Source organism: Amphibalanus amphitrite, unplaced genomic scaffold (assembly GCF_019059575.1).
Source record: "Amphibalanus amphitrite isolate SeventyFive unplaced genomic scaffold, NRLGWU_Aamphi_draft 001898F_arrow, whole genome shotgun sequence".
NCBI classification, from domain to species: Eukaryota; Metazoa; Arthropoda; class Thecostraca; order Balanomorpha; family Balanidae; genus Amphibalanus; species Amphibalanus amphitrite.
The window spans coordinates 81,070-93,929 of NW_024883391.1; the positions used below are offsets into that span (position 1 = coordinate 81,070).

General features: G+C 53.6%; 1 protein-coding gene across 1 annotated transcript; it reads left to right on the forward strand.

Moving 5' to 3' along the window:
- Positions 1-963: 963 nt before the first annotated feature.
- On the forward strand, positions 964-12,801 carry LOC122375697 (sphingosine kinase 2-like; the record flags this gene model as incomplete). Its single annotated transcript, XM_043355187.1, has 6 exons — positions 964-1,178; positions 2,852-3,330; positions 5,108-5,190; positions 11,041-11,202; positions 11,641-11,762; positions 12,702-12,801. Coding segments are annotated over exons 2-6 (942 nt in total), but the record flags the coding sequence as incomplete, so codon positions are not given.
- Between the last annotated feature and the right edge of the window lie 59 nt (positions 12,802-12,860).

The window sequence follows — 12,860 nt, forward strand, 5'->3', positions numbered from 1 at the left end:
TTTGGTTCGTTCCAGTCAGAAGTTTGGAATGTGTACATATACTTGTGTTACGGTACAATTTCGGTTTGTGCAGTTCACACAACCTCTCTTAATTATGGGGCGAAATAGACGCAAAACCAGGGCTGCGGAGTCGGAGTCAGGGTCGACAGTTCTGACCGGACTCGGAGTCGATTTTGGAAACCGAGTCGGAGTCGGGGTCACCGAAAATCCATCGGCTCCGCCAGGGCTGCGGAGTCGATGGATTTTCGGCGACTCCGACTCCGACTCCGACTCCGGCTTTAAAAAACCAGCTCCGACTCCGACTCCGGGCAGAATTGTCGACTCCGACCGACTCCAACTCCCGACTCCGACTCCGCAGACCTAGCAGGGCTGCGGAGTCGACATATTTTCGGTGACTCCGACTCCGACTCCGGCTCGGGTTTCTAAAATCGACTCCGACTCCGACTCCGCAGTCCTGGCCGCTCCGCAGATCTGGCAGGGCTGCGGAGTCGGAGTTAGAGTCGGTAGGAGTTGATAACCCAGCCCGGAGTCGGAGTCGGAGTTGGTTTTTGGAAGTCGCGGTTGGAGTCAGAGTCACCAGAAATCCATTGACTCCGAAGCCTCGCGCAAAACTATGGCGATTTTCATCTACGAGAGGGCCGCCGATGTGCTGGCCAGATCACCGGCGGGGCGTACGTTGGCTCGGTCCGATCGCAATAATGTCGCCAAATCTTTGGTTCGAGTAACAGCTGGTCCTGATTTGCTTCACTGAGGAAACATCACACCGTTCTGCCTTGCATCGGACGTCAAAACTGCACTAAAATCCGCTGAAAACGTATTTAAACGTCCGTCCTCCATAATGGCTACGGACGGCGGCCGGCGAGTTACCATCCCAGTGACGTCATTCGGGCCCGGTAGGGGGACGGTAAAAAAAAGCCTGATGACCATACCTGGTTATATGGCCTTGCTCCAGATTATGTTGCTTTCAGCGGGCCTTTCAGCGAGCTGGGTTTGTGGTCTTGTGCTTCATAAAATATGATATTTGAATAATTAACAAGTTAATTTGTAGAATTAAATATGTGTAAGCTTAACCCTTTTTGTCTTCTACAATTACTCGGGCGATATAATTGTCTGCAAGCTCATCAGATCTGGATCAGATAGTTGTGGTCTTTTAATCTTGATCTTCTTCAACCACTCAGGTGAGAAAATTGGGTTGGAGTAGTGATATAACTACGATAAATACACTCTGATTCTAATAATTTAGACAATAGTCGTTATAGTTTTTACACAACATTTTTGATTAGGCTCTAGCTCATTTATTTTTCTGTAATTCTGATGCAATTAGGTACCTATTTTCTATTTTGAGGGATCATTTTGTTAATCGTGAAGCACCATTGGCATCTTTCGCAGCATAACGTGCAGAACGGTAAGGTTGCAACAATTCCTATGGAAATACAGCTAATTTGGCATGTTTTATGGCATATTGGATATATATAGGGGAAGACGGGGAACACTGCCCTCTGGGCCCTGGGGAACACTGCCCACTATAATATCAGAAATATGAAAAGGTTTAGGGTGACAGCTGACTGTCTTTTGGTCGAGTGACATCAACAGCAGTGCCGGTATGGGCAGTGCACCACATTATTTTAGTTGATTTGCGAAAAATTCTTAATTTTACATTTTGTGAAAACATTTCATACTTTTTCAAACATAATAAACAGAAAAAGCTTGTATTTTTTACAGACAATAGTCCTGAAGTAGTATTTTTTGCCATCATTAGGACTCATCCAAACATTTCGTGATTCTTCTCGAGTGTCCTTTTGTAGTGCTGCCATATTGAAGGATTTTGTAGAAAAATGCAGACCCTTTGGTAACGCCGCCCACTTGGGCAATTTGGTATTTAATAGCACATTGTGCTATCTGACCCAGAAGTGAGCATTTCGAATAAAGAAAGAATGTTGTTGCAATGTTTTCTTTTTAGAGGAAAATGATGAATTTTGATAAAATTACCTTTTGGGGGTTAAAGCCATCCAGTTTTGTAATTGAGTATAACATTGTACCATTGATATCATGAAATTGTTCCCACTGCATTTGATGAATATACTGAAATGCCTCAAAATTTATGATAAGAACATTTTAATGGTTTAGCAACATGCAAATTTTGTTACCTGCTGTGCTCAGGTGATGTTGCCCAATCGGTGGTGTTACCCCGAAAAATGTAGACATTTACTAAATGTGGAATAATGCAATTGTGAACAAACTACAAAGTTACAAGGAAATAATGCGGTGAAATATATCTAAAATTAATGTGACAATCCAATGAAATTGAGAAATTGACCATGTGGCCAAAAATAACATGACTAGATCCTAAAAGGTAAAGGGGGGGGGGGGGGGGTTGGTGCTCCTCTGTCTTCCCCTACATGCCTTCTATACAGTTATGTTTTTTTTTTACCATTCTTTGAAAGTGTAAATCAATATATCCCAGTGTAATGTTTGGAAACCATTCCAAAAATATGTTCTTTCGCATTCGATAGTATTTTGAAGGTGATTATTGCATGTGACTGGGGTACCTGGTTACATTTAATGCTTTTTCATCAGCTTTCCAATAATGTCAACCTTAACTGCTTGCCTAACTAATGACACTTGCGAGCCTTGGAGAATCCAAAGTTGTTGGTGCTTCTATGGTGAATAGGTACATGCCCTTGCATCCCACTGAAATTCGTCATCTTTTCAAGCTGTTGATGCTTGAATGCCTGGGCCACATTTTAGCAACACAATGCAATGGCTTTATTTAATGTCGTGCTAACACATGAATCATGTCCAAGAGTTCAGCCTTTACCAGCCATGTCCTGACCAGCTCCCCTTCCAGCAGGACCATGTCCATCTCGGAGGAGCAGGACGGCGTCAGGCTGCAGGAGCAGTTCACCTTCTTCACCAAGCCCAAGATCCAGTGTCGCGTCACACTCACCCAGTCGTATGTCGAGGTGGAGAACCTCACCACTAAAGTTCTCGAACGGATTAACGCCGGCGACATCATCGGCTGCCACTGCATGCGTCCCAAGGGCGCGCCGGGCGGCCCGTCGCCGGCGGCCGGCTCCGGCGACCGGGCCGCCGCCGAGTTCCGCGGCACCCAGGTCCGCGAGCTGGACGCCTACATCTGCATCTACGCCTACACGTGCAAACGGCGCGGCGACGGTGCCGCCGTACACATCAAGCGGCGTGCGCACATCTTCCGCGTGGGCAAGAAGCCGACGTACGAGTCGAACCTGCGGCTGGCCGCCTTCTGGAGGACGCTGGTGCTGTGCGTGGCGCGTGGAGTGGCCATCACCAAACCGGCGCTGGCGCAGGCAGGTCAGTCCAGCCGGCTGAGCTCAGCGCTTCTGGGATTTGGAACGGAGGGCGAGGGCAGTGCTCAACTATCCTCGGGATATTCTGTTGGACCATTGTTTTATCCGAATAGCCAGTCCTACCTTGTGGCGAATTTCGATAACCAGCACGGTAAGTACCGCCCTTGATTATACCGGTGATAGCGTGAATTTCGGTGGATGTGACATTGTGCACCGGGGCCAGCGAGTTGTCTGATCTACCAAGTCTGGTGTCACCATCTCAGGGGGTTTGAGCACGCGTTTCGCGCTCGTTCCCAGTGTCTCTCGCACTCGGTCGATGCCGTCAGCTGCCATAGTTCATTGCGGGTCACGCCGTCTGCTAGGCTGTCGGCGATGACTCGGCGCGTTTTCTGGGTCGGTACTGGGCAGCGGGCAGTCCCTGCCCACGCTCTGAACGGTAGGTATGTGCTCTGTCACATAGTAATTACTGAAGGCCCACATGAAGTTTTCATCGCTAACGACGGCGATTTTGGACTGTGCTTGTCGTCACAGGCTTACTTTGCTGGTGAATTTAGCAAAGTACAGCTAGCGACACAGCAGGCACAGTTTGTCAGGACAGCTGTTTGGTTATATGTGGCGATATTGAGACGTCCTGTGACGGACTCGATTCCCCACTCACACCCGACACCAAGACCCTAAACTGGTGCTAACCGGTATGGCCGGCTGAACTCCAGTAACGGTGTTGGTTATCAACATACACATTACACTGGTCCCCGGGCCTGGTCTGTTTACCGACGTCGGGCGGCGTGTTGCTGCCGCTTTTTAGCTGCCCCAAACAACTGGTCAGCTGTCGAGCCGTTTGCGTCAGACCCGAGCCGTTTGTGGCAGTGGTTTTGTCGCCGCTCGGCGTCGCTGCAGGTAGGCCGTGACGGTGACGAAGACGACAAATACGGCGTCCATGTTGACGGGACTCCGTCATTGGCTCGACTCGGAAACAGCCGCATGACCACTTGATCGGATTTGGCACTCATTGCTCAGTGTTCAGTGTCGCGACTGCCCGCCCAGGTAATGTGAAGTGCCTGGTTAGGTGATATTCAGGAACGCTGGTGAAGTTCACACAATGAGACCGTCGCGGCGTCGCCCCTAGTCGCTGGCCTGAATCGTGTGTCAATTTATCCACCCCTTACCCCCTCTCATCCACCGAAGCTATCTCTGGTCGTCTTTTTTCCGCTAAATGACACAGCCAATTTGGATAGTGAATGTCGCCTTCCGACCTCCTACAAGAGCGTCAGTGATGAGCAGATCTGGTAGCGTTATGGCGGTCGAGTGGACCGCCGCGGTCACCGGGTGGACGCCGGGGCTGCTGGGCCGTCTCAGAGTCGGCGTGGAAGACAGGGCTGTTGGCGGAGATCAACTGGGACAGCTCCCAGCTCGCGGCCAGCTGATTCACCTGATGACTGGAACGCGGCAGAAGCAGTCCTGCGACTGCCGCCTTGGGTGCGGAGTGGTTAAGTTTATGGGTTTTGTGACTGCTGTAGGGTGGCGATGTGGCCGTTTTTCTTCCGTGGTCGTCGTATGACGGTCCTGTGGTGGCTGTTTTCGGGCACGACTGTTGTAGTATTTTAGGGGAAGGGGTGATCGATTTTATGCTGAACATCCACGGACGGTAAGGCTGTTGGTACGTTGGTGAGTAAAAAACGTACTTAAAGAGCAACACTGATAATTTCCTCAAATCACCATTTAACGTGTATGTGACATCTGACCTTGGTATGACGTCTGACGCCGTGTGTGTGTGTTTTTAGCGCACGTGGCCGACCTGATCCCGCCGGTGAAGAAGCTGCTGATTCTGATCAACCCGTGCTCCGGACAGGGATACGCGCAGCAGGTGAGCTCTGCCCCTCCACCCTCCCCTCCGGGCCGGGCCGGCTCGATACGCTACCGGTCAGTATTGCCCCCACCCCCCGCCCCCGCCGCGGAATGGGGGCCTCTGATGAGCAGTGTATTTCTGGCCGGACCGGCGGACCGGGCTGTTCTCTATGAGGACGGCACCCCAGGTTACTGTACTTCTGGTCAGGCCACCCTCCGCGGTCGGTGGATGGGGATCGATCTGGGATAACTGCAGCCCGCCCCGCCGAGCGGCCGTGTTTGCAGTTCGGATCGTCACGTGAGCCGTGCTTGTTTTACGGTGTGACGCGTCGCGGGGCCGCTACTGGGCCGTGTTAGTCAGCGGTCATTAGACACACCCCTCTGGAGGGACACACCCCCGCTGGGTGCGGGTGCACCCAACCACACCGGTCCCGCAGTGTTTGGACGGCGGACTGGTGTCTCGGATCAGTCCTGATCAACGGAGACTCGGTCAGACGGGTGGCGACCGTGTGTAGGTCTGTAAAACGGCAACGTGCTCAGCATCGCTCGCTTTCTGTCCGTATTGAAAACCACCCGATATTGCTGATGGGTGGGGTGCTGTGAAATAATATGGTATTAGGAGGAGTGTGAACAGATGGGAGGCCTCTGATGGGGAGCCGTGCCGTGCTGTCCAGGACCGCCTCTGCGGCGCACATAGACAATCCGCGGCGCAGCTGCGACAGTTGTGACGCGGCTACGCACCAGCCGGCTGGCGTGACGTGGCTCGTTTACCGAGCTGGAGTCGCGAGCAGTGCAGCTCCGTCTGGGGACTTGGGGCCCGGGCCGGCACCGCGCCGTTTTGTCAAGAGCCGATATGATGCTGCACCTTTGCCACGGCCCATGACGGACAAACGGTGGTCGATGATCAGTGGCTCGGAGCTGGTTGAAAAGGAGTGGCGCGGCAGCATTTTGTGTAACATTTTCGAAGCTATAGACGTATGAATCAACAAGCTGCAAATTTTGGATCTTAGGATCCTTACCACTGGACTGATGATAGTTTTGAAGCTGCTATGCAGTGTGCGCTAGTTGTCTCAGCATTGATAAGACGCATTAGGTGCACCAATACCTTCAGTGTAGCATTGAAAGTGCAGTACAACTACCGTGTTATGAGCCTTCTCTCCATTTAGCACCATCGTTCCAGCTCGTTTCCTACCCAGCCCTCGCTGGTCCACCCCACCGCACAGTCCGGGCCAGATGCTTAGTAAAGTAATCCTTTATCCTGATTTGCCCGACGGCGGCTTACAGAACGGTGCAGTGACGTCATCGGCGTCTTGCTGACGTCACTGGGTACCGGTAGGTACACGGGGCCCCGGGCCGGTCGGGTAGTTGTGTGTCCCGGACACCGTATGGGACAGTCACAGTATTGATTTCGGCGGTCCTCGAACTGACGTGTATAATACCCAGCCTGCCGGTGACTGCACGCAGGTACCCGCCATTCACTGCAGGGGCTGCGACCCGTCCTTTTTATCCGGTGGCGCTGTAATTGGTACTAAGCGAACGTGGAATCTGGAAATGGACGGGTAGCACCCGATACCGGGAGCTGGGAGCGCGGGCTTAGCTAATCTGCTAACAAGATGCTTCATTCAACGGAACTAGCTCACCAGGGCAATGGTTGTAAATCACCTGTAATGCTCTATCGGCGCTGTCCATCTTGGTCTGGTTATTTGTGGCTTATTCAGTCACCGGACCATGCAAGTACGATGCGGGATCGCGTTGGTAGGCGGGCTGGCTTTGTGAACGGTGACCTCCAGCAGAAAGTGCACAGCTCGGCCTGTGTCGGAATACGATGAATGAGCTACTTCGAGGGCGTTTGAACGTTCGAGCACGAGCTTTGGGAAGAGCCTCCAACGGCGGTGTTTTGCCACATTTAGCTCTCGAGAATATTAAGTGTTATGTACTTTTTAAATAGTACTGATTGCCCGCGGTGGCAGCTTTTGATAGGATAGACAAGGTTTATCAGCAGATATAAGGTCAGAAAGCCAAGCCAATGGTGACACGTGATTCACTAAATCGCTTTAAATCTTCCATAACATTATGTGACAATGCGGGGCAAACTTAACAGTTGCGCAGCAACGTTCTTATTCCATGACTACGCTTTGCGTAAATGATTTGTTGAACTGACCTACAACCCACTCGATACCGATAGGTATGCACTTTTCCGACTGTGTATGACTGGGGGATCCGTTTTTGCGGCGCCCTTTGGCCGCGGTCAGGCGGGATGGTCCGATGAGAGAACTCGGTACGTCAGTGGACAGGGGCGGGCTCCGAGATGGGTACCGATACGGACCGACACTGCGAACCCAGCACTCACTGAGTGACGAGTACCACATCAGGCTACCGCTCTGCTGGTATGTCTGTCATTTCGACCACTGCAAGGATTATAATTCGTTTGTCGAGTAGATTCTCCTCGCGTCGCCAAGTGGCCAGCTGATTTAAAGGCAGTGTGTCGCTAATTCTAAGTCACATACAATGCGACACGAGCCATTTCTTATTTAAACTCTGCAGCCCATTCTCGACATTATTGTCCACTGGCTAATTACCTCGCATTCCTTGATAACAATGTGATTAATAAAGCACAATGCCAGCTGCACGGTGTGCAACATTGCGCTGTCGCACATGGTGAGGGAACACGGGGTACTGTGTGCTGTTTAGGGGCTCGGGGGACCGAGTCTCGGAACCCCCGCTCGCTGGTCCAGACCGGACCTGGCTCAGAGTGTCGCACAATGTGGAGCCGCGTATGGTAGGCCGCTGGACACTGTCCTCTAGCCATGTTACCGTTCCCAGGCCGTGCCTTGGTGACGGGGTCTGTCCCCGTGTGGTGGCCGTACCACTGCGGTGAGCCCCGCCGGACCAATAGGTGTGTCAGTACGTCACCTTCCAGCTGTACGTACTGCCTCGGCCCGGAGTGCTCCATCGCTCACACCTACACTGGCCGTGCTATGTGGGACCACCAGCGCCAACAGCCGAGTAGTTCAAGGCCGTCGTACCTAGCACACGAGCTCAGTGTACGATATATTTCCGTCATATCAGCCGCAATCTCCGTGACATTAGCTCGGCCGCTCTGATTGTCAGTTACTGACGTGTGACATTCTTGTGTGCCAACTGCCAAGCTAAGTTTTGTCAACACTATCTAACAGCCCAATTTGTGCTCCACTGCATTGGTGTATTGAAATGTACCGATATATTATAGCCCGGGCTATGACCCCTCCCGGGCCCACCCCTCCCCTCGTCCTAATGTGTGCTGTACCGCTGTGGTGGCCCCGCAGCCACCGGCAGCTGTGTGCGGCCCGGCACGTGTGGTCGTTATCAGCCCCCCCTCCCCCTCTGAGTTAGGTCACTATGGGACGCGGTCAGGTGCGGGTCCTATCTGGCACAGCGCCGGGCAACAGGGCTGCCACAGCTGGGGGGGGGGAGGGGAGGGGGACCCATTCGGCTCGTTTGGAGGGGGAGGGGGAAGAGACTTTCTTGGGTAAGAGGTAGAAGCAGTGGTGCTCTTATCTGACCCAGTCCTGGGTCCACTGAACTCCACCTTTTTATAATTTCAGTCCGTTTAACTGAATGTATGACTGGCTCAGGGTGTCGTGCCGAACAGAACTTACAGGCCATAACAGCACGGGCCAGCCGGTGTGAGCAGTGATCCCCGCGGTCCCGAGACCCGGGTTGTGCCGGGCCCGTCTCCGTGCCGCCCCCTGCCCCGCCCAGAGACCGCGCCGCCGACCTTGTAGTGCGTTAGCGCAGCCACGGGCGGCTTATCAGCGGCAATATCGCACGGAGCCGTCCACGGCCACACTCTGAGCTGTGAGGAGTCAGTGTGAGCCAAGGGGAGCTACAAAGAGCACGGGAGAGACCGGGAGAGCTGGGGATGGCTGGAGAGTCTCGAGCTAATCATAGCCCAGGAAAAATACCTGTGATGGATCTAGGGAGATTCAAGAGCGATATGTTGAGCCCTAGATAGTTACAGGGACCTAATGGAGCTAAACCGGCCTGTTCGAAACATTTGGGAATATTTGGAAACATTGCACTACAGGTGTGCGACAAATAACACTTTTTAATGATGCATCGCTGTTTGAGTGAATTAGATGTAATTCTTGCCTCCAAATACAGTTCTGACCCACCTGCCTCCGGGGTAGGACGGGGACCATTGAGGGTCCCTCATATCGTCTGTGTAGTAGTTACAATGACGTCATCAGTGGTGACGTCACCGCGGCCGGTCGGTGGGTGGGCCGCTCTCCGTCCCGTGTGATGGACGGTGGCGTGATCTCGGCAGCGGCTCGGCGCCGATGGTCGCCGCCCCAGCTGACGAGGGCTGCGGGAGCCGCGGTGTATAGAACGTCGTGGGAGCCGGCACTGACCGCTGCGGGCGGCGACAGAGGCGGCTCCAGGCGCGGGGGGGGGGGGTCTGGTGAGCGGGCGCACTGAGCGCATCAGGGATTCGACCGGGAAGGGGGCGGTACGTGACACACGGCTGAGGACTGTATTCTTTTAGCAACTTAAGCAGAACTTAACCCGCGCGGGGCTGGGGTCTCCAGCCGAACGCGCGGGGCTGGGGGGGGGGGGTAAATTTTACCTCCCTGTTATCTCCCGAACTAATGGTCCGATTTGGAAAATTCAAACGCCAATCGAAAGCTCTCATCACGAACTACTAAAAACATGTACTTAATTTAAAGTTTGAGGTCAAGGTCAAGGTCAGGTCAAGGGTACAAATTGCAAGTTTCTACAGTATCGGTCTTGCACCGTAGTTGCCGAAGAATGGAGTCATGGACTGAGACTGATCGCCCAAAACGTGTTCTTAGGCTACCAAGAGAATATTCGTTGCATACAATATCATTCAGAGCTCAAGGTCAAGGTCAGGTCAGGTCAGGTCAGGTCACCAAAAAACAAAATATAGAAAAGGACATGTGCGACACATGTTTTATGGGTCATTTTACTCATAGAATTCAATAGGCACACTCAATAAGTGATATGGACCACCTCTGGATGAATTTCAGGTCGAGGTCAGGTCAAGGTCAGGTCAAGTGAGGTCAAATTTTGAAGTTGGTTGTTAAGGCCTAAAAAGGTGTCTATCTGATGCAGTTTTTCACGGCGAATCGAATGGTGCTATTTTTGTTTCCGTACGAGGTCTAGAACTTCCAAAAAAGTCATTTTTCAAAAATTTTGTGTGTCGTGACGTCATAAAATTTTGAATAACTCCCACATTTTTGAACCGATTCTTCTAAAATTTGGTATGTAGGTGCACATAGACCACTTCTCTGACATATATTCCGGTTTTTTCGATAGACTCAAAATTTTGGATTTTTTAATGATTTTCCCAAAAAAATCAGTTTTTTGAAAAAAATTTAGGCCAAAATCCAAAATTTTCAAAAAATCGAGATAGCCATTTGATAGACAAAGTAAAATTACGTATAACCTTTTTTGTTACGTCTTGATACCTTTAAAAATGAAGATGTTAGCGGCGTTTGAACTTTTGCCGTTTTTGAGGCGAAAATGGCGAACATGACGTCACTAAAACGTCAATTTCTCAAAAATTTTCCGACGGATTTCGCTCAAATTTTCAGGGAAGGTGTTAAATTCATGTAAGAAAAGGTACTGAAAGTTTGGCGGCGCTGCGCGCCGCCGTTTTTGAGATATCGCAAAAATTCGCGAGGGGGGGTAAAATTTACCCCCCCCCCAGCCCCGCGCGGGTTAACTGAATCATAGCAGAGATGTGTTCTAGATCGAGATGATTGTGCTCGCAAAAGAAAAGGTTTCGTGATTTGCTGCATGTGACAATTCCCGTGTGACAGGTGTTTGGTCAGCTGTCCTATGACGTCTCCTCCCCCCTGTGTGACAGGTGTTCGGTCAGCGCGTGCTGCCCATCCTCTCGGAGTCGGACGCGCCGCACGAGGTGGTGGTGACGTCACGCGCCGGCGAGGCCCGTCAGCTGGCGGCAGAGGCCGACCTCAGCCAATGGTCGGCGGTCGTCATCGTCTCCGGCGACGGCCTGCTCTACGAGGTCAGTGACGTCATCCGGCACATGAGGCGTGACGTCATGAGAGGGGCGACTGTGATGTCATACTTCAGAGGGCTTAACGTCATTTTGGGAGTGAAATGTTTGCTTTACAACGTTAAAGACAAGGGCATCTTTGGCTATAACCAGTTCCTAACGATATCCAAAGACCATTTAGCAATGCTATTACCAGCCAGCAGGCAGTTGAACTGTATCAGTCAGACTCTGTTCAGTGTGACCTGTGTCGAACTGTGCTATACCCCGGCCGCTGACCAGTGCACCCCCTGTGTCTGTCCAGGTGTATAACGGCATCCTCAGCCGCGCCCAGCTATACCCGGCCGCTGACCAGTACGCCCCCTGTGTCTGTCCAGGTGTATAACGGCATCCTCAGCCGCGCCCAGCTATACCCGGCCGCTGACCAGTACACCCCCTGTGTCCGTCCAGGTGTATAACGGCATCCTCAGCCGCGCCGACTGGCACCGCTGGGTGGACTTCCCCGTGGCCCTGGTGCCGGCCGGATCCGGAAACGGCATGGCCGCCTCAGTGGCGCACGCCAGTAACCTGCTGTGAGTGGGAGTAGGGTTGGAGGGGAGGGTAGCCGCCTCAGAGGCGCACGCCAAGAACCTGCTGTGAGTTTCATGCGGGGGAGGGGAGGGGACATGCCAGGCTTCAGCATACATCTCACGGACCCCAAAACGTCGAGTCGAGCTATACCACCCTTTTTAGCTCGCTATTACAGTAGAGCTACTCACCTCACGCCTCTCGGCCAGCTGCGAGGAGACACGGTCCGGCTCGGGCTGTTCCGTGGGCGCGGCATGCCGCCGTGGCTGCACTGACCCGTGCAGCCGTCTGACCCGTGCAGCCGTCTGACCCGTGCAGCCGTCTGACCCGTGCAGCCGTCTGACCCGTGGAGCCGTCTGACCCGTGCAGCCGTCTGACCCGTGCAGCCGTCTGACCCGTGCAGCCGTCTGACCCGTGCAGCCGTCTGACCCGTGCAGCCGTCTGACCCGTGGAGCCGTCTGACCCGTGCAGCCGTCTGACCCGTGCAGCCGTCTGACCCGTGGAGCCGTCTGACCCGTGCAGCCGTCTGACCCGTGCAGCCGTCTGACCCGTGCAGCCGTCTGACCCGTGGAGCCGTCTGACCCGTGCAGCCGTCTGACCCGTGGAGCCGTCTGACCCGTGCAGCCGTCTGACCCGTGCAGCCGTCTGACCCGTGCAGCCGTCTGACCCGTGCAGCCGTCTGACCCGTGGAGCCGTCTGACCCGTGCAGCCGTCTGACCCGTGCAGCCGTCTGACCCGTGCAGCCGTCTGACCCGTGGAGCCGTCTGACCCGTGTAGCCGTCTGACCCGTGCAGCCGTCTGACCCGTGCAGCCGTCTGACCCGTGCAGCCGTCTGACCCGTGTAGCCGTCTGACCCGTGTAGCCGTCTGACCCGTGCAGCCGTCTGACCCGTGCAGCCGTCTGACCCGTGCAGCCGTCTGACCCGCTCTGTCCCGTGTCGCCAGGCCGGCCTTCCTGCAGAACCCGGTGCTGACGGCCTCGCTGGCGCTGGCCAAGCGGCTCCAGCTGCAGGTCGACCTGATGATGGTGCGGACACAGACAGAGGTACGGACACGGGGTCCGGATCCACGGGGGATCCACGGACGGACACGGGATCGGCTGGG